The sequence below is a fragment of the Nyctereutes procyonoides genome, unplaced genomic scaffold, assembly GCF_905146905.1.
Source record: "Nyctereutes procyonoides isolate TBG_1078 unplaced genomic scaffold, NYPRO_anot_genome, whole genome shotgun sequence".
Lineage (NCBI taxonomy): Eukaryota > Metazoa > Chordata > Mammalia > Carnivora > Canidae > Nyctereutes > Nyctereutes procyonoides.
The window spans coordinates 1,845,156-1,870,028 of NW_026575031.1; the positions used below are offsets into that span (position 1 = coordinate 1,845,156).

At 37.2% G+C, this 24,873-nt stretch overlaps 1 protein-coding gene across 1 annotated transcript; it reads right to left on the bottom strand.

Annotated features, from left to right (window-relative positions):
- Positions 1-1,505: 1,505 nt before the first annotated feature.
- On the bottom strand, positions 1,506-23,141 carry ARHGAP11A (Rho GTPase activating protein 11A). Its single transcript, XM_055316802.1, has 12 exons — positions 22,276-23,141; positions 18,889-18,959; positions 16,527-16,623; positions 15,575-15,828; positions 14,792-14,955; positions 14,481-14,627; positions 11,123-11,197; positions 10,175-10,342; positions 7,966-8,095; positions 6,956-7,064; positions 4,408-4,546; positions 1,506-4,024 (listed from the first exon to the last, which is right to left on the bottom strand). Exons 1-12 carry the CDS (start codon positions 22,402-22,404, stop codon positions 2,442-2,444), a joined length of 3,066 nt encoding a protein of 1,021 aa, XP_055172777.1. The 5' UTR covers positions 22,405-23,141; the 3' UTR covers positions 1,506-2,441.
- Positions 23,142-24,873: the final 1,732 nt, after the last annotated feature.

Consider the following 24,873-nt stretch of genomic DNA (forward strand, 5'->3'; position numbering starts at 1 on the left):
AATGAGGGGCCCACGCAATTCACTCACAAGACACATAGCCTTTTGGTTTAAAGCCAAGCCTCCTTCCTAGAGTCTTGTCTTCCTTGGGAGCTCTTCTTTCCAGCTTGTTTCAGTGCATGCTAAATCAACAGCACAAATACAGTCTATTGGTTTTAGGCTCAAAGACCATGCTGGGGTTGAATATTGATTATTCACACATAACTGGTTTTTCAATTCAGAATTTTACCTTAACATTGTTTACTGTTATCTTCATTTTGTGCTTGGAAAAATGGAGAAGCCATTACAATTTACTGCTTTTGTGTTGGATGGAAATTGAGATGCAACGAAAGGTTTGTTTCATATGAAATTTGACTTTTTAAAACACATACATCCTGGACTTGATAATCATCAAACAGCAATATTAAATTCTTAGTGATTTTAAAATGCTGTGAGGCAGCCTGCTAATTTAAGTCCAATGTAATTGTATTGTTTGTTGCTCATAATAAACAAATTTGTACAAGATCTTTACTTGCAAGAACAAAGTGGAAATCATCTTTTAAGTTACTGCCCACATCCATACTTTTTATAACTGTTGAGTATGTTCACATATCATTTGACCAAAGACCCTGAGTAACATGATCTCCATTTTATATGAAATGAAGATATTAATTCTAAAATTTAACTTTCCTGTCCAAGCTACTCACCTTCATAGTCCTCCTATACTGTTTGCTTTCAGCTAACAAAAATGGGATTGACATGTGGGTTTGTTTGTTTGTTTTTAAATAAATCTCTTTCATTATTTCTCTCCCCAAAAGCCACTAATTCAGGTAATTCTACAGTTAGTCTCAATCTCTTGTGCCTTTTTACTGGTCTTCCAATTCAACACTTCACCCATTCCCATGGATAGAAAATGACATTAGTACATTTCTAAAAGTTTACCCAGAAGGCAGGTGAAGTTTAAACAACTGTTTTGAACCAAGACAACATATATTTCAACAGTTTGAGTGTTTTCTATCTTTACTTACTACCAGAAATATCATAAACTTGAAATGCATTGTTTATGTAACAAACCTGTTTTGATATCATAAAACATGGTATATAGGTTTTCAGTCTTTCTAGAAGTCAAATTCTTACTAGTGAGAAAGGGCTCATTCCTAGGTAATATAAACAGGAAATAGCTTTGAAATAAAACAGATGTGTTGCTATCAGGTAGAACTTGGTAAAGCAGACATCTGAGGACTTTTAAATTTCTCTGTGAATATGGCTGCTCTGTGTAGATGTGCAACGCTGTTCTATTCAGCTCCATATCTGAATGTGGCATTCTAATACCTGCAAACTATCTTTTGTGGTTCCCTCTGCCTACAACATTCCTTCTTCTAAGGTCTAGAGAATATCCACCAGTGTTGACATTATTCTTTCCTTAAATATTTATGACTTCTAATAATTTAAAATAGAAATTTAGATTTGCTTAACAGTTTAGATCAAATTCTAAAAGGTACTTTGAATTTCATCAGATTCAGACAAGCCATTTTCCAAGTTACCTTTAATGTCTATGCTAAATAAATAACATTTACACACCAGACAAAACCATCATAGGCTTTTATAAGAATCAAAAGTTAAGAAACAAAGTAAATGTAGAGATACATCAACTATTTTAAATTATAAAATCAAGCATGTGCATATAAGAAATCACCTTGATTAAAAATTTCCAAACTTCATTATTCCTCCTTAAATAATTTTAAATTCTTTGTCGGACAAAACAGCTACAAATGTATTGTGCAAATTTACTTTAAAAACATAGTATGGCTCAAAAGTCATTTATTTCTGCAGCATTATTCTCTAAGAGCACACTCAGGTCATTATTCTGCTTTAGCCGTTAATTCTTAGTCCAAGTGGACACACTGTACACAACTACAGACAATATAAACCTAATTACTCTGCCCCAAATAGGAGTACAGGATTAAGATGCTATTGAAACTAGTCAATTTCTAGGGATTTTGGCAAAATCCACAAATATCAATGTAATTCAAGAAATAAGATTTGTCAGGCTTATCTCTTCCCTTTACATGTTAGAAATATCTTATAGAGCCCTTCTCTGACTTAGGAGGAATAACAGGAAATAGGGACAACTCATTTCATTCTTCCGATCACACTTAATACAAAATTCATACAATTTTCAAAAATTAATTTCTCACAAACCAAGCCAACAATTTCTTTCAAAAGGCAAAGTGTAACCTCTGCTTTAAGAGATCATGATACAATTAACAAGTTTAAATACTGCCATAATTAAGAAAAACAAAAGTCATTTATACAAGCGTCTAAGAATTCAAGTTGCTTGTGCAGTTAAATTAAAATCTATCACTTAATCTTCCTGAGCTAACAAACTAACATGCAGATTATCCTGCCAGGCCCATTGCCAACTACTAATTTTATTTACATTAACAAATATTAACATCTACCAATTACAAGTCTACAGGTTTACTGGTTGGTAGTAGCTGAGCTTTTCCAAAAGGATTTTTCGGAGAACCTTTATACCAGACCCTCTCTTTTTCTGACGGCTTCTTAAGGACTCGATTTATCCCAGGAGAAAAGCCCGTATTATTATTTACAACAGATTTTAATATGTCATGATTGGTCAGGTCATCCAAGGGAATCTTAATTTGGCCATCGGATATCACTTCCTGTTTACAAACTCTGGTAGACCCGCGAGAAGCCTTCATGGAGTCAGGGTGTCTCTTCATTTTTGAGAAAGATTGGGAAGTTGACTCCATGCCTGATCTTGAAATTGCATCAACATCTGGCTGTTCACATGCTGTAAATTTCTGTTCTTTAGGACCTGATTTAGTATATGAAATCAAGTAATCTTTTGATGTACTCCCTACACCAGAGGAAAGAGCACTGTCACAGCTCACTGACTTAACCAGAGGAGAAGCAGCATCACCAAGACTTGCCAATTTGTGCCTTACAGGTTGCCTGCTGTACTCCAACAAGGAGTTAATCCTTCTGACAGACTGACGGACAGGTGTACGCTGAAACTTAAGAGGTGATCTAACTTTGGTTCTATTTGATTCATTGAGAGAAAGCTTATTAAACCATTGTATGTGGTCTGACACCTTCCCATGCTCTGTCATTTGTGAGCTTTCAGAGATAGTTGTATGGCAGGTTTCCACCAGTGACTGCTGCTTAACGATTCGCACTGGCCTCGGTTTGGGCAAATTTGTTATATTACATGTAATCTGCTCTGAGGAACAGGTGTCAGCTGCAACCTCCCTAGAAGCTGCACATTCTAGTAAGTTCTCCTCAATCATATTCTCGTTCTCCTTTAATTGAGTATTTAGTTTATCCCTTGTGGACTGCTGATTCTTTATGTGTTCATCACTAGGCAATTCTGGCTGGACTGAATTATCTCTAGGTATATTGGAATGGGTGCTTTTCTCATGTTCAATCTTCATATGAGTTGAATAACATGTTATAGTTGTTTCTCTATCCAATTTTTGAGTTTGATGTAGTGAGATGTCTTGTTCTGACAAACTATTTTCATCTGTACTAGTTTGATGTTCATTCGATTCTATCACAGTCAAATCATTAGTTTCAAATAGATTTTTTTCTGGGCTATATTCTATAGAAGGTGTTTCATTTAGCTTTACTTTCCCCAAATTAGTTACTGATGACTGCCTGTGATTTATCAATTCATGGAAATTACTTCCAGATTCAGAAAATGCTCTCTGAATTTTCACCAAAGTCTCTGTGGTCAAGTTATTTTCATCCCCACTAAAAGAGCTTCTAGTTACGTTGATGTTATGCTTATCGTGTAGAGTAGAAGGGGTGAGTTCATATGAACCAAGAGAGGACTTTTCAACTGGAGTATCAGGCTCCAAAGAAGCGCTTTCCACCTTAAGATTTCCCTTGAGTGGAGAGGCTTCATTTGTAGCTATTTCTTGAAAACTAGAATTACTAGGTCCTGTCCAAGACATCCGGTAACTTGTTCCATCTAGATGCTCTGGAGTTAGTAAGTTTTCCTCAGACTTACTGATCTTTTTTGAACCTAAAATAAAGCAGTTCAGTCTTTTTAATCATTTATGTTTGAAACATATTTGAAATATTATTCAGATACATGGCAGATAAAGGTATTAAGCATTAAATTTTAACAAATTAAGGATCTGCGTTAAAAGAAATAATATAAAAGCATCAAACATTTTTGTATTTATAAGCATCTTCCAATTGTTCATACAAAAATACAATGCCAATTCAAATATTTTTACTATCAAACATGAATTTTTAATTTCTAGAACAGTAAATTAATATATTTTAAGATAAAATAACTGAAAGCTTATGTCAATTATATCTCAAGAAAGCTGGAAAAAAATTTTCAGAAAAACAATGAAAATAGGTTTTTTGGTAAAAATAACAAATATCATGCAAATGTACCTTTCTTTGTTAATCTTTCATCAATATCTGGGCTAAAAAGCAGACCTGTTTTTACAGACTCAATTCTATTTTTTAAACTTTGTTGATTTGCAAGTCGTCGACCAACATTTTCATATCTGTCAACACCAGAACACCCATTCTGTACAGAAAAGAAAAATTGAAAATGTTTTAAGAAATAAACCTAATTATTTCAAATATTAAGACAAATATTAAATTTATTTGTGGTTATCAGCATCCTCTAGAGCTGACTGAAAAAGGTATATAAAATTAAAAAAACAATTTTATACCAAATAGAAACATACTTGCATGCCTGCTGATAAGAACTAGAAGCAATTGACTTGACTACTACTTGATATTTTATGATCTGAAATAAAAACAGCCTCACATATTAACTAAAAAAAAATTTCTTTTGTGATGACTCTATGCCAGGAGCTGCTCACAACTGTGAGAGAACAAAAACAAAACAAACAGACCAAAATCTTACCCTTGCAAGGATTTACATTCTAGATGGGGAGATTTCAAATAGGACAAGAAAACTAGTAATTATATTGTATATTATATAATACACAAGGTGAGAAGTGCTATGAAGAAAAGTAGAGCGGGGTAAGAAGGCTTTGGTGGGGTGTCAGTCTATACAGAGTGATCAGAAGATGACTTGTGATTAAAGAAAAATGTGAGAGCCATGCAGATAAAAGGGGAAAGAACATTATCCCACAGAGAAGGAAGGTCAGGTCAGTGTCCAAGGCTGAAACCAGGTGTGGCACATCTAACAGCAAGGAGACAAGAAGCTAAATGATCACGAAGGAGTGGCGAGAGGAGGCCTCAGAGAGGTACACGTAAACATAAGAACTTTATCTTTTTTCAGAGTGAAATGAGTCACCGGAGGATTCTGGGCAGAAGAGTGACAGGACTTTACTTGGTATTTAAAAGGATAATTCTGGCTGTAGTACTGTAGCAAGGGAGGAGCATAGACCTACTAGTAGGAACTGATTGCAGTAATCCAGGTTGGGGATGACAGAATTTAGAGAACACCAAAAATGCAGTACTAGTGAGAACTGGTCAGTCTGGATATGCTCTAACGGCAGAGAGACACAAGATTCTTTAATGGTTTACACAGGGTGTGTGAGAAAGTGAGGAGTCAAGAATGCCTGCATGGACTGTGGGTGGGAATTCAAACTGGTACGGCCACTCTGGAAAACTGTGTGGAGGTTCCTCAAAGAGTTAAAAATATATCTGCCCTATGATCTGGCAATTGCACTGCTGGGTATTTACCCCCAAAGATACAGATGCAGTGAAAGACTGAGATACCTGCACCCCAATGTTCATAGCAGCAATGTCCACAATAGCCAAACTGTGGAAGGAGCCTCAGTGTCCATTGAAAGATGAATGGATAAAGATGTGGTCTATAGATACAGTGGAATATAGATACAGTGGAATACTGTCAGTCGGAGAAGGACAATCATCACATGGTTTCACTCATAAGGGGAATATAAGAAACAGTGAAAGGGATTACAGGGGAAAGGAGGGGCACTGAGTGGGAAAAATCAGTGGAAAAATCAGACAAACCATGAGAGACTCCTGACTCTGGGAAACAAACAAGGGTAGTGGAAGGGGAGGTGGGCCGGGGGCTGGGGGGGTGCCTGGGTGACAGGCACTGAGGGGGGGGGTCACTTGACGAGATGAGCACTGGGTATTGGCAAATCGAACTCCAATAAAAAAATATACAAAAAAAAAAAAAAAGAATGCCTACATGGTTTTTGGCCTAAGTGACTGGAAGAATGAGTTGCCATACCTCAGATGATGAAGACCGTAGGTGGGGATGTAGATGGTGGAAAGGGGGAGGAGTGGAGAAACAGCAGCAGAGAAAAGATGCATCTTGGAAGCTCTATTTGGGACAGGTTGACCCTGGGATGTCTATTTGGATGGACATCAAGTAGAGAAGTAGGCAGATATTGAGAAACATCAAGTTGTTCAGGGAAGCATTTTGCACTAAAGATACAAACTTGGGAGTCTTAAGTAAATACATGGTATTTAAAGCTAATGGGCACCTTGGTATGTAGAAAGAGAAAAGAAAAATCCAAGGACAAAGCTTTGGGCATTCCATTGTAAAGGAATTAGAAAAGTAACCTGTGAAGAAGGAAGAAAATCGTGAGGAAAGTGCCCCTGAAGCAAGGAAGGAAAGTATGCTAAAAAGAACAAGTGATAAAAAAAAAAAAAAAAAAAAAAAAAAGAAAAGAACAAGTGACTAGCCAGGTCAAATGCTGTTGACAGGTCAAATCTAACACAGACTGGTGTTTGTCTGCTGGCTTGAGCACCACTCAATTAATTCATGGATGACCTTGAGAGCAGGTGCATTGAGTGTTGGGGAGGCAAGCCTCACTGGAATCATGTAAGCAGAACAGAAAAGGAGGGAATAGTAGATATCAAAACATGTGTAAGAATTTGGTTTAGGGAAGAACGAGACAGTAGCTGGAGAGGCAGGGCTTTACCATCAAGTCTATAGCTTTATGCTAATATGAACATCAATGAAAGGATCTAAGACACTTACTATCTCTTTGCTACTTTTCCCCAGACTAAACTTCAAACGAAGAGATCTTCGGACCTTTTCTTTACGACTGATCTTGGGAGAGAAGCAGCCTGCTTTTCCTGATTCCACCCTAAAAAAAGCATGGGATTAAAAATGTCAGCATTAAAAAAAATGTTAACATAAAAACTGGAAACATTCTTTTTTTTTTTTGGAAACATTCTTGCAAAATGAAATTTCAAAGTCCAGAGCAAATTATATTGCTAGTAATCAAATAGCGTAATAATTTTCTAAAATTAGTTAAGCTTTAAGATACCATATGTGAACATATTATATTTGTATATAAAATGGTCTCTCCTGTTTATCACAAGAGTTAGTCACTTATAAACCAGAATCATTAGAATCATTAGAGACTAGCCTTGGGGCACCTGGGTGGGCTCAGTCAGTAGAGAGTCTGACTCTTGGGCAGCCCAGGTGGCTCACTGGTTTAGCCTAAGGATCAAGTCCCACATCGGGCTCCCTGCATGGAGCCTACTTCTCTCTCTGCCTCTCTCTCTCTCTGTGTGTCTCTCATGAATAAATAAATAAAATCTTTTAACAAAAAAAAAAAAAAAAAAGAGTCTGACTCTTAATTTCAGCTCAGGTCATGATCTCAGGATCCTGGGATGGAGCCCCATGTCTGGTTCCAACGCTTAGTTGAGGAGTCTGTTGGAGGATTCTCTCTCTCCCTCTCACCCAGCCCCTCCCCACTCCAATAGTTTCCTTTTTTTTTTTTAATAATAGACTAGCCTTTAAACGGAAATTTAAAAACTACAATCAATATACAGTAGGATTTTAAGCAAGCAAAGTGGACTCAAATTACGAGTCATTCTCTGGAGGATATATAAAGGGCAACTGATTGATAATAATGACAGAGAGAATTTTTAAAAATTTTGACTCCAATATGATTCTCAGCAGAAAGACAAACAAAATATTTTCTTAACTCTATACACCACATGTTTATCCAGTGAAACAAAATGTCCTGCATTTATTACCTGCAAACTTTTTTGCTTGCAATCCTCTTACTTCGCCTTAGCACACCTGTGCTGATCAAATGGTTTCCACTGATGGCAACAGGAGAGAGTGAATTCTGAGATGACCCTTCTGGGCTTGTATCAAAGGGAACTGTAAAAATATAACCACATGTAATATACCACCCATACTTTTTTTTCAAAGTATAAAATATTAATAGCAACTAGGTTTAAAATTTTCATTTTCAATCCTAAGCAACAACAAAATCACATAGTTTCTGATGAGAACTTGAAAAACCAAATAAACCCAATTTGACTTGAAAAAAAAAAAGTGTAAGTTTCTCACTTTTTGGTTGCCAATAAGGGTCAGATTATACATGACTTTTACATTAGAGTTTTGCTTTAAACTTGTTTAATAATGGGCTGTAGACTAATATAGGAAAAAAAATTATAAATGATACTGTGGACTGTAGATTAATATAGCTGCCTTTATACATTAAAAAAAGCATATTTTGTCTATTATCCAAACTTAGAAAGCAGTTCATTTTCAGTTTTGCAGATGGAATTTACTGAACCATGGCTGAGAAAATAGGACCAAAGAAAAATGGTAAGTTGTAATAATAGGACTCCTGTTATTGAACTTGTGATTTTTTTTTTTTTGTCATCAATTAAGTAGGCTCATACTAATGTTCCAGTAACAAAAGAATGTTTAAACTACTTTTGGGGAGCTTGGAAAGAAGGAATTATTAGGTTCGTTTCTTGGAGCAGATGTTATAATGCTAATAAGCAAAGGCAGATAGAATTACAATTCACATTGGCCATTTGGAAACAGTGTTCCAAAGTGGAAAAAACTTGAGGAAAACACTAAGTTAGGGGCACCTGGATGGCTCAATTGGTTAAGCCTCAGACTCTTGATTTTGGCTCAGGTCATGATCTCAGGGTCATGAGATTTGAGCTCAGCCTCTGGCTCTGCATCAAGTTTGCTTGAGATTCTCTCTCTCTCCTTCTCCCTCTGTCCCTCCCCCTCTGCTTGCACTCTCTCTCTCTAAAAAAATAAAATAAAATAAAATAAGAGAGAGAGAGAGAGAGAGAGAGAGAGAGAGAGAACACTAAGTTAGTTTAAATGAACTTAAGTCTCCAACCTCTGAATATTGAAAGAAATAGTAACATATTCTCAGAGTTCTTTCATTACATTTTAACAGACCACACACAGAGAACCTGTGAAGGACCATAAAAAACAAGTTGCTGTTTTGTTCAACTTTCTAATAAAACAAAGAAGGAAAAGCTAAACTTTTTGGATAATGAAACAAAAGAGGTGCTTTTGGGTAGATCTCATAAACCTAGCTAACAAATTCAAAGTAAAACTCAACATTTGTCTGAAATCAATAAAAACCTAAAAGAATCAGAGATCACTCACTTTTTGATGAAATGTGTGATAAATAGGAGATAGAGGACTCTGGGCTTAGTTAGGATTTTGGTTCCTTTTGGGTAAATTGTAACATTACCTTGTATGACTGAGCGTGACCCAACCAGCGTTCCATACATTCTAAAGGAGCCAACTCAATCTAAGACCATACTAGCAAAAGAGCTAGTACTCAAATTAGCAAAATTGCGTTTTTCTCTGGAGGCTCTGGTTGGCCACGTTAGAAACTGTAAGTCATTTGGAAGAAAATGCCTGGGCTGGTAACAGATCTGGAAACCATGCCATAATGCACAGCATAAACAAAGTTTTTAAAGCTTTTACAAAAACTACTTCAGTATGAAACTAAAAAGTAACTCCCTCCTCCTTCAACTGCAACCACAATGGTTCCTCCAATGACAGTACTCATCACAATGTGTTTAGGGAAAATCAAACTTTAGTAACCTCAACAGGAGATAGCAATACAGCCACAGTTACAGATCAGGAAGTAACTAAACTAATTCAAGTAACTAAACTAATTCAAGTCCAATCACTTAACACTTGAGCACCAGTGCTATACACAGAAGCCTAAACTCTCATTCTGAGTTATCATAATTTTCAATAGGCATGGTCATAAAACATACACATTAATTATACTGAGCCAGTATAATTAAAATTTAAAAATTAGAGGACTTTATAAAAATTCAGGTATTTGATAGACAGAATAAAGCTGTAACTCCTAAAGGAGGTAGCATTAATATGAAATAGCACTTTGCCCAGAATAGGCACTCATGTTAATGTTTACAACTCAATTACACAAATTTTCTTTGCTACCTGATACTGGCGTAGAACTGCTACTGAAAAGATTAGCTGGCAAGAACTCAAAGTTAAAATTGTGCTTGATGGACTTCCTCTTCTTACTTGAGAAACCATGAGAAGAATCCACTGGCAGTTTACGCTTAGCATTTGGTGTAAGAATTGTGGGTGATATGGATAGCTGGGCTAAAAAAAAAAAACAACAAAAAAAACAAATTGTGTTTTTTCAACTCCATGGAAGAAACTTTATATAATTTCTCCTTATAAAGCTATTCCTTAGAGGTAACCAAAGAATGAGGGAATATGTTTACATTTACATTATCAAATATATGTTATAACTAAATTAACACCATGCAATTATTTAAAATGATAATAGGGAAGTCATAAATAGGCAAGATTAACAAACAATAGTAACTTAAACCACAGACTGAAAGACACATATAATCCAAATTAAAGAATATTAACACACGGAATAAAATCATTATCAAGGAGTTCAAACAAACTAATCTACATAAGAGTTTTGCTTTTCATCATAGCTGAGTATTAATAACCACTTAAATTTCTTCAGAAACAAATGATCATATTGTCTATTATTATGTTATTGGGCTAATTTCAGCCACAAGCAAACCAAGATAAAAATGGGAACATACACTAATAAACTTCTGGTTCTAAAACAAAAATAAGATTTGAGTTATTTTCACATATTCAACAGCATCCTTACATTCAACAGAAAAGCATGCTTTAAAAGACTAAAGATGTTTGTAACAACAGACTAAAAGAAATTCTTACCTATAATTTTGGGTTCCTTATATCCAATGTAATTAGCAATGTCACAGCACAGTATTACAGTACAGTGTTTCCACTGAAAATATTTGGATTTGATTAAACCAAAAAAAGTTAAGTAATGGTTACTTTTTAAATAATATAAAGAAATTTTCACTTCAATAAAAAATATATAATACCTACCATTTTTTTCCTGTTGAGGTGTAACAGAGGGTGTTCTGTTAGATTTAAGTTTACTTAATGCTCCACTAACAAAATCTGAAATGCAAAGCACATATAATCATATCATCATTATAATTTAACATTTACCTCTCTTTCACCAATAATTCATATTGATATTTATGGTTTACAGCATGTAAGTTTGTTAGTTTATACCTTTTCTTTTTCAGCTTATAAATCTTAAAGGCATTTAAGCTTATTTAGAAGGAATTATCTCAAAATAGGAAAAAAACTAAAGGATACATTTCAATTATATTCCTCACTTATATGCCCATCTCTTTCTCTCTCTCTCTCTCTCTCTCAAAAAATGATATACAGGAACACCTGGGTGGCTCAGCAGTTGAGCATCTGCCTTTGGCTCAGGGCGTGATCCCAGGGTGGGGGATCAAGTCCACATCAGGCTCCTTTCAGGGAGCCTGCTTCTCCCTCTGCCTGTGTCTCTGCCTCTTTCTCTGTCTCATGAATAAATAAAATCAAAAAAAAAAAAGGAAGAAGAAGAAGAAAAAAGGCTAGCTGTAACAACACAAAAAAGATAAACACTAATAGTCTACAATTCCTGAACAATTTCAAATTCCTAATAAAATCAATGTATTTTAATGATGCTTGACAAATGCTATCTTAACCCTTTTGATACCCAGGAGTGAAGCATGGAACAAAACAAACTGAATTTTGATAACTGGATATAATATGAATAGCAAGGGTAGGTGGAAGTAAAAACATTCTATCAAAAATACGATAAGAAAAAAAAAAACCCACAAAGTGTGTAAAAAAACAATAAAAAGGGACACCTGGGTGGCTCAGTGGTAGAGCGTCTGCCTTTGGCTCAGGGTGTGACCCTGGGGTTGGGGATCAAGTCCTGTATCGGGCTCCCTATGAGGAGCCTGCTTCTCCCTCTGCCTCTGTCTCTGCGCCTCTGTCTCTCTGTGTCTCTTATGAATAAATAAATCTTAAAAAAAAAAATTAAATTAAATAAAAACAAAAAACAAATAAAATGCAGTTGGACTATAGTATACATTACATAAAGGAGAAAGAATAAACAGTAAAAAGGCATGCTAAACAAATCCTATGAAAGACCTTTAATAACAGGCTATAAATAGCAGTCTTATCAGTGAAAGTTTTTGACTAGTATGTGTGAGACATGATTTAAGTTATACATTAAGAACATCAGCCTTGACAGCAATATAAGCAGGGCAGATTCAACGAAGATGCATGAAGATCAACAAGGAGATTTTCACAGTAAAGATGCAGCAAATACCATGGACAGTATCTTACAGAACCTGAAAACTGTGAATATAAATGGTACAGTAAGAGTTAGGTACCCATGCTTTAAAGCCTGAGTGACTAGAGAATGATGGTGATGTTAACAGAAAAGGAAATTGGGAACCAGTTTAAAGAGGGTGACGACAATTATTTCAAAATGCTGAGCTTAAAGTGCGTGCGCGCGCACACACACACACACACAAAAGCATAAGCAAAGATATCTGCCTAGCAAGTTTTCACCAAAGTGGAACTGATATTCACAAGACGACAGTATCACTGAGATCCAGATCCAGTGTCTACCTGTGTAGATGCCATACATGAAACTCCAAGAGTGAATGAAATCACAAAGGAAAGAGGGTAAAGAGGATCTGTGTCTGAGAATACCTGCATTTGGGGTATTTTATGGTGCTCTGAAAATACATGTTTAAGTCCTAACTCCCAGGGATCCCTGGGTGGCTCAGCAGTTTAGCGCCTGCCTTTGGCCCAGGGTGCGATCCTGGAGACCCAGGATCGAGTCCCACATCAGGCTCCCTGCATGGAGCCTGCTTCTGACCTCTGCCTGGGTCTCTGCCTCTCTCTGTCTCTCATGAATGAATAAAAATCTTTAAAAAACACAAAACAAAACAAAACAAAACAAAACAAGAAAACAATCACTTCTCGGCCTTTTGGCTAAGATCAAGTGTAAAACAAAACCAAACAAAGTCCTAACTCCCAAGTACTTGTGAATGTGACCTTATTTGAAATTAGGGCCTTTGCAGATGGTACTCAAGTTAAGAAGAGGTCATTAGAGTAGGTCCTAATTCAATGTAACTGGTGTCACCGTAAGATGAAAACTTGGACAGTGACACCCAGGGAGAAGGCCATGTGATAACAGAGGTAGACTCTGGATGCAGCTGCAGCTGCAGCCAAAGAATGCCAACAATCAACAGCCACCACCAGAAGCTAGAAGAAGCAAGAAGATTCTCCCCCTACAGGTTTCACAGGGAACACAGCTCAGGCAACAGCTTGATTTTAACTTCTACCTTCCAGAATGGTGAAACAATAAATTTTTGTTGTTTTGCCACCCAATTTGTGGCACTTTGTTACAGTGGCCCCAGGAAACTAACATAGAAGGTAGAGGGGGATCAACAAATAAAGGAAGGAAGAATCATAAGGCTATATCGTATAAGCCAAGAATCAAACAAGAATGGGAGAGTCAATAACAATTAGTCCTGATACTCAAAAGATGAGAAATTTCCTAAGGCAATCAGAAGAATGGCCTCAGGCTTCTTGATCAAGAAAAGATAAAAAAATCTTATGACTGATTTTTTGATGATGGAGCTTTAGGTCTTTTGTTTTTTTTTTTCTTTTGCTTCCTTGGTAATGTTTCCTTCATCAGTTAGCTCATACCTCTAACTCTCTACTTCATATCACTATTTGAAAGCATGGTCTCATGCTTGGATTATTACTGCCCATTTCTGACTATTCTCCCTACTTCCAAATCTCAATTCTTCAAACCAGGTAATTTTCTAAAACATTATAATCCTGTAATGCCTCTACTCATAAATCTTCAATGGTTGTTCTCCAATACCCAGCTTCATAGTCTAATATTTCAGCCTAACATTGAGCTCACCGTAATATCCTCCTAATCTTCAGGATAAACCCCTCACTCAAGTCATGTTAGGCTATTTTACTGATAGTCATTGATTACTTCTTCCATACACAAATCTTTCTTCATAGCATACTTTTTACCTACAATAGGATACAAGTATTCTGACTCAATTCCCCTAGATTCTATCCATTTTTCAAGAAGGCTCAGTCCTTGAACCTTCTTTGGACTCCCTGATCACTACAACCCAGGGAACTTTTCTCCTTTGAACACATTTCACATTTGTGCTAAAGATTTAGCATTTAATATTAGATTTTATCGCCATTTTTGCTTTTCCCATGCATGTGTCCTGTTTTTCCAACTATGCTGTAAGCACCAAAAGGGCACATGCCATAGCTTAGGCTTATGTTTAAACAGTTTAGATAAAAGTAAACTGCTCTACCGCCACAAAATTTAACTGGCACTCCCACTTACCTCCTACACTTTGTCTTCGCTTTCTCTTACACTCACCAGGAGATTCACATTCACCTTCTTCACAGCCTTCTAATGATGGAGTAGCACAGAGACCATCAAGACCCAACATAACTGGTATCTTTTCCTGGATAAAATCTGGAACATGCCCTAAATAAAAACGTTGAGAGTTAAAATTTTTCCTCTACTCTCCCTAAAAATGTTCAAATAGTATATATTTCTAACAGTAATCTTCACAGTTCACTTGGAGGAAACTGGGATCTCCTTCATTTAAACAAATCCTGTTTGTTTTTTATAATGCAACTACATCTTACCAATATCTGATGCATAATCAATAAGAGTCTGCACCACTGCAACCTGTAATCGTAGCTTTTTTTCTGTGTTAGCAGACATCTTTTCATGTCCTTCACTTGTCTGAAGGAGGTTTGGTGCAAATATTACTGCAAGATTGCTACTATCCATCTTATTCTCACTGGACCTTAAAATGAAACAAGGTTTTCTTAGATTAAGCCAAAGAGAAATATATAGAAATAAAATTAACATACTGAGCACATTTTGAAGAATTCTTACTTTATAAGTCAAACACAAGTCAAAAATAGTTACCCTTTGTCCACCCATCTGTATGATTGGCTTCAAATAAGACGAACCAAAAATAGCTTCTGTGTGCTTAAATATGTATCATAAAAACCATGCTAACCAGAGTCTACACTTTGTTCTTCCATACAAATTGAACATATATATTTGATTTTCAAACCCACACATAACAACTGTATTATCTAGGACAAGCAAGCTCACTGACAACAGAGAGGGGGAACAAATTTGAGAAGCAAAACACAAATACATTAAAAACACAGTAACCTGAAGCCATTCAATGGACAAAGAATCCTATCAACACCAATAAGCCATTCATGATGTTAAGACAGTAAGAAAATACTAAATCATTTGGTAAATTGTTTCTTAAATTATACAAGTTATACTTCTTGTAGTAAAGAACTCTTTAAAAAAAATTTCCATCCCAAATTTAATCCTAACTTATTATCTATAATGGTAAAGCTACCTAATTAGCAAACTATTTCCCAAGACTTTTAATTACTTACCTAAGGGAAACATTCCTGAGAAAGTTAAAGAAGTATCTTAATACATCAATTGTGTGGTCAGCCATAAGACAGGAGAGCAATATTGTAGCTTTATTCTTCTCCTCTGTTCCTAACTGTTGAGCTTTGAAAAGTGCTTCATGCAAATCAGCTGGAAGAATGGGCTCTGGCAACTCCCTAAAAAACTGCTTAAGAAGTCCTGCAACATCACAAGGAGGTGCAGATGACAGGCAACTTTCACCATGATCCAGTTTATTCTGAAATAAATATAATAATCTTAAGCATTTGAGAACATGAGAGTCTACTGCAAATAAAATATCCCTTTTTATAATCTAGAGAGCTTTTTCTTAAAAAGTTCCTCTTAACCTTGTTTTAATATGTATCATGCATTTTTGAAGGCTAATAATAAAATCAAAAAAATATATCTTTCATTTCATATGGTGCTTTATTGGAAAAAAGGATGACAAACTTGAAAGTACTCAACTTTTAAAGCATTATATAGATTGTAGAAATCATTTCACAATATATACATACACTAAAATGTGAAGTTATACACCTTAATGTATTTGTCAATTATATCCCAATAAAACTGAAAGAAAAAAAAAGCATTAAATAATGTATAATTCTTTTTTTTTTTTTTAATAGAGAGAGTGCATGAGTGAATGCTCGTGTTGGGGGTGGGAAGGGAGAAAGAGAATCTTAAGCAGGCTTCATAGCCAGCGTGGGGCTGGATGTGGGGCTTGATCTGTCAACCCTGAGATCATGACCTGAGCCAAAATCAAGAATCAGGCTGGGCCACCCAGGCACTCCTGTATAATTGCTTTTAGAAAAAAAAATTCTTTTGCCATGAAAAAGGCTATCTGCAAATTCAATTTCTATCAATAATTCATGCAATAGTTTAAGTATTTCTATTCTAAGAGCCAAATAAAGTACAGATATTCAAGAATATGCTTACCTTTAGGGCTCTTAGACGAATAACAGATCCTGACTTCCTAAAAAGCCCTTCTGTATGAATATGCTTTTCTAAAGATGTGCAAGCATCAACAAGAAAACTGAAAGAGAGAAATCTTTTCAGGTGGCCAGAAACACATCTCACTAAATCCTATTTTTCTACCAAAGCACATGAACAGACCAAGCCCCTTGGTCTAACCCCCTTTCAGAGGCTCTAATGTCACAAATCCCTTCAATTTTTGTAGGTTTTTTTGCTTCCTAAATTCTCCTCTCGGGCCCATCTTTTTATCCATGACTTCTATGAGCTTGCTTTAATCCAACATCAATCCTACTTCTCAATCCTACTTTATTGCTCTGCTTCCACTCAGAGTACAAGATGTGTTTTTACTGACTCTCCTCAACCCTCTCCAATGAGATTCTCACCCCCATTACTCCAACAAAACAGCTCCCATCTTAAATATCATGTATATATTTAAGTAGATAGTAAGTAGCATTAGGTATTAAATACCATGCAGGTATTTAAATAAATATTAAGGTCACCAACCCCATGATCAATTGTCTTCATTTTGCTTGTCCTGCCAGCATCTGACACACTTGCTTTTCTTGAAAATATTCCTTTTTGTGACACTTCTGGTTTTCCTGCTATACCCCTAACTATTCCTTCTCAAACTCCTTTTCTGGTTTTTTTTCTGCCAGACCTCTACATGCTAGTATGACCCAGGGCCCTAAGGCTTTCTTCTTTTTATTCTCTCTTCATGTGTGACTTTGCAGAGCATACATAGCTTTAAATGTCTACCATCTACATTTGCCCAAAAATAAGGCAATGTGCTTTTCTCACTCTAACATTACCTCAGAAAAATTAGATATATCCTAGGCCTTACAATTTTTCTCATACTTAGAGGTGTGTGCTCAGTTTCTTTATATTAAACCAGTTTTAACCATCAATGCTGGCTTTAGTAAAAAACAACTGATACCACAAATCAGAATGGATGTCAGCAGCAAGCAACTGATAGCACTGTACTAGTGCCCAGTGGCTGAATATCACAGAAAGTAAGTGACAGAACTTAACATTTGTTTGTTTAAAGCAGGCAATGAAATTACGACAAAGATTTAGTCATCATTACTAGGGATATGACTTTACAATTCTAAAGGTAAAAAATCATTATAAACAAATCTTTTATAGGTCATTTAAAAAGCAAAATAGTAAGTGCTTACCTTATGAAGACTGTGAATCTGCACCTATATGCTGAATGAGGGAAAACTGTCCTAACACAACAAGGTATTCAATAAATGCTTTTGGACAATACATCAGTTAAAAACCTAGGTAACTGAACTAGAGTAGCCAGAAGGAACCCTACTTTGGATGAAGGGGAAATGAATTAGTAACAGCTAAGATAGTGTCTTTACAGCATCTTTATTTATTTAAGATGTAAACTTCTCTAGTAATTTCTGATGCAGTTAGTCAAAAGGTTACTTTTAAATAGTGACATAGTAAAAAGCTCAAGTGTTCATAATTTATACTCACAAATACTCTATTTAATCTTAGCTTAAATATTCTTTCATCCACAAAGGAAAAAGGGGTGGGAGTGTGTGTGTGGGGGGAACAGACTCTTAGGAGAACAAACTGATGGTTACCAGATGGGAGCTAGGTGGGGGACCAGGTGAAATAGGTAAAGGGAATAAGAGAACATTTATGATAATCACTGAGTAATGTGTCGAATTGTTGAATCACTATACTGTACACATGAAACTAACATAACACTATATATTAACCACACTGGAATTACAGTTTTAAAAACTTAACTGTAACTGAATTCATAATCAGCATATTGTTGAATACAATCAGAACTGCAGCAAAAGAACTGGTATAGAACTAAAAACTCTTGACTAAAAAGAACAAAAAAAATTGCTTTCTAACATTTATTCATTACTGAACCTTAAAATTCAACCTTAGGAATGAATACAAATTAAAAAGTTTAGTGTAAAAATTTAAAAACATTTCTACATTAGTTAATGTTGAGAAATTAAAATCATTTGCTAGTTCAAATCAAATGTGTAAGTCAATCAACTATTTTATTTATTTTTTAAAGATTTTATTTGAGAGAGAGAGAGAGAAAGGGGGGAGGGAGAATGTGCACATGAGCAAGCATGAGCAAGCAAGGGGTGGGGTCGAGGCAGACAAGCAGATTCCTCACTGAGTGGGATGCAGGGATCAATGGGGGGCTCGGTCCCAGGACCCTGAGATCATGACCTGAGCTGAACTGACACTTAGCCGACTGAGCCACTCAGGTGCCCCTCAACTATTTATTTTTAAACACGCAAACACCAGTTTGAAATATTTTTTCTTCATCCCAGACTTAGCTTACCTTGGAATGTGTCCATATTCTGGTACAACAGAATGGGGCAATGCATTAAAAGGTACTCCAAATATTTTACCCTAAAATGGCAAATTCAGTTAACTTAACACAAATATTAGGCATAATGTCAGTTTTCTTAAATAGTAAGCAAATTAAAAACCCCAGGAAATTTAAAAAATAGAAATATTTAGGATAATGAAAATAATTATTACAAGTAACTTTGGTAAAAACTAACTGCTATATTCTACACATTACATAGGTGCTGGGAGTACAAAAATGGTCAAGAAAAAGTCATTGTGCCTGGGGGGATGGGTGAGATAGGTGAAGGGGATTAAGAGTACACTTAACATGATAAGCAGAGTAATGTAAGGAATTGTTGAATCACTATACTGATTACTTGAAACTAACACTGCATATTAACTGTAATAGAATTAAAATAAAGTCATTGCCCTAAAGCAATATAATACATTCCATCAGTTTCCTTTTTTTTTTTTTTTTTCATTCCATCAGTTTCCAATCCCATAATGGAAAATTAATCCAGTTAGTGCTTAGCTAGGAAATTCTTAAACAAAATTTGGCCAAAACAGCAACATTTTCTAAAAACACTATATATTCTTTCAGTAACATTGTAACACTAACCTTATTCTTTCCTTCTGTCACCTTATAAATACTAACGTGAACAAAAGGCTAAGTTGATTGGCAATGGTAATTCTTGTCACTCATTGAGTACTTCCTAAAATTACATCAAAAGTGGTTATTTTTAGACTCGATCTTCTTTTCCACGTTCTATTAGAAAACTCCCATTCAAACTATGATCTGAGGTAAACAAGGCAGGGATTCTGCAAATATTTAATTTAAATTACTTTAACTACTTTGAAAAATATTTTTAAAAAGTCACAATCACATAAATGTATTACTTATATTCAAATTTAATACACTGAAGATCCCAATAGTAAATTTGTATGTTACACTTCTTAATAAAGAATCTGCTACTATCTTTGTGCATGCATTCCAACTTCTTAAAAATTTGTCACTGATTAAGAAGGTTGTGGTTTTCCACTGGACTTAAACACAAGCGTATATAGATCTGCTTATACAAAACTAAATAAGTGGGTATGCCTAATCTCATAAACATTAATTTAGCTTAGAAGCATCTATTCTCCAAGAATGCTCTTGAAGCACTGTTAAGAAATCATTCAGCACTGTTAATTATTCAACAGAGTAACAAAATCTTACTAGTCCTTGTTTTCAAGCATCTGGTTCCATTTAATTGATGAATATAGAATACAGAACAGCATAGTGCTTAAAGGAACAGGATCCTAGTGGCAGGGCTCCCAGGTTTTAAATCCTTCTACTTATTAGTTCAATGATCAAATTAATTCTTTATGCCTCAGCATGTTCATAAGGGTCCTAAGTCACAGAGTGGTAGGAAGAAGTAAATAAATTAAAAGCATATATGTTAGGGTCTGACATAGAGTAAGCATTCAAAGATATTTGTTGCCATTGCAATTACCATTTCAAAGTAACACAAAAAAATGTTAATGTGGAAAAACCCTTTTTTGGGTAAATCAAAATTTTCTTGATACTATGCAACCAAACAAAATGCAAAAATCAGATGCTGAAGCTGATTATAAGTCTACAAAGGTCTTACATACCTAGAACTCAGGGTCTATTATTCTCAATAATGGTCTCATAATAACAGCTATAATCTCAAAAAATAAAATAACATGCTTTTTAAATTTTATGTATTGGGATATCATTTACAATGTTACCTTCAAAAGACTTCTAGCACTTTTCTTTACAAGCTCAAAACTATCATTAGCTAACAAACACCAAAGAGCCAAAGAAATCTAGTTTACAAATATTACTTATCTTGGTCCCATTCTTACAACATGAAGATCTTCTGTATTTATTAGAATATTTCTATTATGATTTCTAGCTCGACTACCAATTAGGATGTCGATCACTGATTACCATAACAACTATCATTAGTTGAATAAATGGCACGCGACAGGTACTGTGCTAGTCCTACCTACAGATCTTACCATTTTTAAATCCCCCAAAGAGAGATACCATTATTCCCACTTTATAGAGTAGGAAACAGAAACTTAGGAAAATTAAACAGCCCAAGATCACCCAGGGCTGGTGATCAAGGGATAAAGCAGGATTCAAACTCAGGTCTATCTGACTGTCAAAGTAGGTATCAATTTTCTTAAGGGTTGAAAAAAATCCAAATACAAAATCTGTCATACACTTACAAAACCAACTATATTTAAGATCCTGGAAAACCAGTTTTACAATCTGATGAAATCACTCATGTATGTGATTTAAAAATCACATTTTTAAAATATAAATGAATATGCTGCCATACATATTTTTTTTGCCATACAAAAGCTTTTCTCCAGAATGTGTAAGCTATTAAGAGGTATAGAATTTATTTTTGTTAGCTTTGTTATCCAACTCCTTACTTTCTTTCAGAAATTATAAACTGAGCCATGCAAAGTTTATTAGTTTTCATCTCTAAATACTTAAAAATATTATATAATTAGGCAAATATATTCAAAATAAAATGCTTTATGTTCAACCTAATTTTTCACAATGAAATTCTTGATGCTGCGATAGATAATAAAATTTCTTCAAAATCCCCTTACGTTGACCACCCTCAGATCAACAGCTTTTCAGTTATTCCACTCTGTCATCTCAATTTACTCACTTTAAAAAATAGCATTATATCTCGAAAATAACCAAGCAGCAAGTTTGTTTTTTTTTTTTTTCAAATTAGTGAATAGAGAGGTGTTACCTGAAGCCTGTTTCTAATGCTCTTTCACGCCTTTCTAAATATTCGTTTAGAAAATTTACTGATCCTCCTGACCCTTTCCAAATTTTACTCTAAAAACGGTGGGGGGGGGGAGGTGTAGTGTTCAGTGTTTGTCTCCCTTCCCACATGCTACTTGTTCAAAATACAATACATTGGCAGCATCTGGAGATATTTTTAATTACCAAAACTAGGAAATTCTCCTGGCATCTAGCGGGTACAAGCCAGAGATGCTGCTATCACATCCTACAATGCACAAGGCAGCCTCCATGTCCCAATCTCAAAAGAATGAATTATCTAGTTCCAAATGTCAACGTCGCGAGGTCGAAGAATCCTGCAACTTCCTCAGTGATCAAAAAACCCCTGTAAAGAATGAACAATGTCATTCTTTAAATTTCAGCAGTTGACCATCAGGATTGCATTGGTCACGCTTAGCCACATTCTCTTTGGGATCCACACAGGATGAACATTTTAACATGACCTGTAATGAGTGATGGTACAGGGTGGACTCTTTTTTGTGTGTGTGTGTGGTTTCTTTTGTTTTGTTTTTTTAGCCCACACCTTATTTCCGCAGAACTTACCACTGTTTCGGTGGCTGCTGTCTCAGGTATCCTGCGATCGCACTGCCCACGGCCACTCTTGACCTTAATACCATGGACGGCCCGAAGCTGCTGCAACAAGGCCAGCCTTACCAGCCTCCGATCCCACATCGCGGACACGTCGTCGCCCGCTCTCCGAGGCAGGATCTGAGTCCCGACCCCGGTTCGCCACCAGGTCTTCCAATTTCCAAACACTCTCAGGTTTGCGCTCTGCTCCGCGGCCTTCCGGCCAAGCCTGGCACAGTTCCGGCCCCGGAGCCCAGCCACTTCCACGGCTTTCCCCTCGGTTCTCTGCCCACTTCCGCCGACCTTCTCCGCTTCCCCGCTGACCCAGCCACAGCGCACCTTCCCTTCACTTACACGGACCTTCTTTCTTGTCACCTGATCCTCTCGGCCACTTACACAGACCCCCCTTCTCTCTTGGGTTCCTTGCACCGACGCCTCTTACCAGCTTCTCTCCACTTCCGGCCACTTTCCAAGATCCCGTTTCCTCCAAACCTCACTTTCCCTTTCGTCCCTCCGCACCGGTAAAGGCGCCCCCTCCCGCCTCGGCAGGCTGAGCCGGGCGTTCGTCTCTCAAGTCCCGGTGCCCCCAGCCCTGACCCAGCCGCCGGACCAGCCGGCTGCTCACACGCCTTTTCCAGTCCCGGTCCCCGCCCGGGCTGGTCGCCGCCGTCACCCCGTTTCACAGGCTGCTCCTTCCCTCCCCCATCAGCCCGCCAGCGGCCCCCGGCCTGCACATCCCGGTGCGCTCACTGAAGCCACGCAGCCGTCCTCATGCCTGCGCCTCCGCCGCCTCGGCCGCCCGGGGAGCCGCGACCGTCCCACCCTCGCTCGCAGCCCAGGCTCAAATGGCAGCGCCAAACAGCGCCCCGCGCTCTGATTGGCCCGCTCCTCTTTTCAAAATCAGGACCCTTGAGGGTGGCCAGGAGCTGCCTGTCAGGGAGACGCAGGCAAACGGGGCAATCGCGGAGGGCGTGGCGGGCCAAACCAAGAAATATGAAAAAAATAAAATAAAAGGTGAGTTCCACGTGTACCTTCACAGCCACGTCCTTGGGAGAAAATTCAGTTTAAAGTGCATTTTAACACACCTGGCCTGCGACTCCGACAATACATTAGGGGAAATGTAATAGACACCCCAGTCGCTTTTTTTTTTTTTTTTTTTGCGGCGCTTGGCGGAGGCTGAAGACCCACCCCCCCCCACCCCCCCGCTTCGAGAGAGAAACCGGTTCTACGGAAGCCGAGTTGGGACAACCTGAGTCAGGGTTCACAGACTCTGGCTTCGGGAACCCTCAAGCTGGATTTTGGGGGGTGGTGATTCCAGCTGCAAAACTGATAGTGCCGCTCAAATCTTGGCGCGCAGGGAGCTCAATACACAAGGAAGACTTGTCACGGGAGAGTCTAGTGCGGGAGGAACGCGACCTCCGCGGGAGGCGGGCGGCGGCCGCCGAAGCCTCGCTCCTCGGGATGCGGAGTGGGAGCTGGGCTCCAGGCTCTCAGTGCTGGCGAACAGGGCTGCACGTCCCCAACTCTTTTTTTTTTTTTTTTTTTTAAGATTTATTTATTTGGGAGAGAGAGAGCAAGCAGAAAGGGGTGGCGGAGTGTGGAGGGCAGAGGGAAAGGGAGAAGCAGGCTCCCCATCTGGGGCTTGACCCCAGGGCCCCGGGATCACGACCTTACCCGCGGGCAGATGCTTATCGGGCGGAGCCACCCAGGCGCCCCATGCACTTGCCCATCTCGGGTGCCGGCTGCTGTATTGGGTCTCAAACATCTGCTGTCCCATCAGGATGTTCTCTCTCTCTCTCTCTCTCTCTCATAAATAAATAAAAATCTTAAAAAAAAAAAAAGTGAAGGTGGGATGGTGGAGTGGGACTAGCATTCAGGAGACAAAAGCACTGCAGGAAAGCCATCGAATTTAACAGGAACCAGTGCATCAGAGACAACTGGACCTCCTTCTACTCTTCTGTTTTGTTTCTGAAATAACTTTCAAAAATTATGTTAAAAAAAATTACTTGTCTTTAGCCTCCTCCCTCTCCCAAACTTCACATTGTTTTGGATTTTAGATGTCTCAGATTTCCTTTTCTTAAACACCCGACACTGCTCTTGAACATTAAGCGCCTTTTCTGTGTCATGATTCTTTTTTTCAAAGTTGAGCTCTTTGATTTGGTTTCTTTTGTCACCTTTTAATATGAAATTATTGGTTCTTCATGATATTAACATAATTGCTCATTTGCCTTACCCATGTACACTTATATACACATACATTTATATAAAACTGAATAACAATAGCAATATTGCTAAATAAGACTGCTGAATGAAGTTTAAGTTTGTGTGTCTTTTGTTTTCATGTTGTGTCCCATCTGGGATGTACTAACAGAATACCATGTTTTCAATGAACTGAACATAATTCTTCCTTTGGTTGCACGTAGGTCTACCATAGTTTATTCAACCTGGTCTCTATGGATAGACACAGAGGCTATTTCTTTTGCTATCATAAAAAGTTCCCTGTGCATATACAATATGCTTTTACTAATAGCTCATTAGCATAGACTCCTACAAATGGGATTGCTAAGTAAAAGA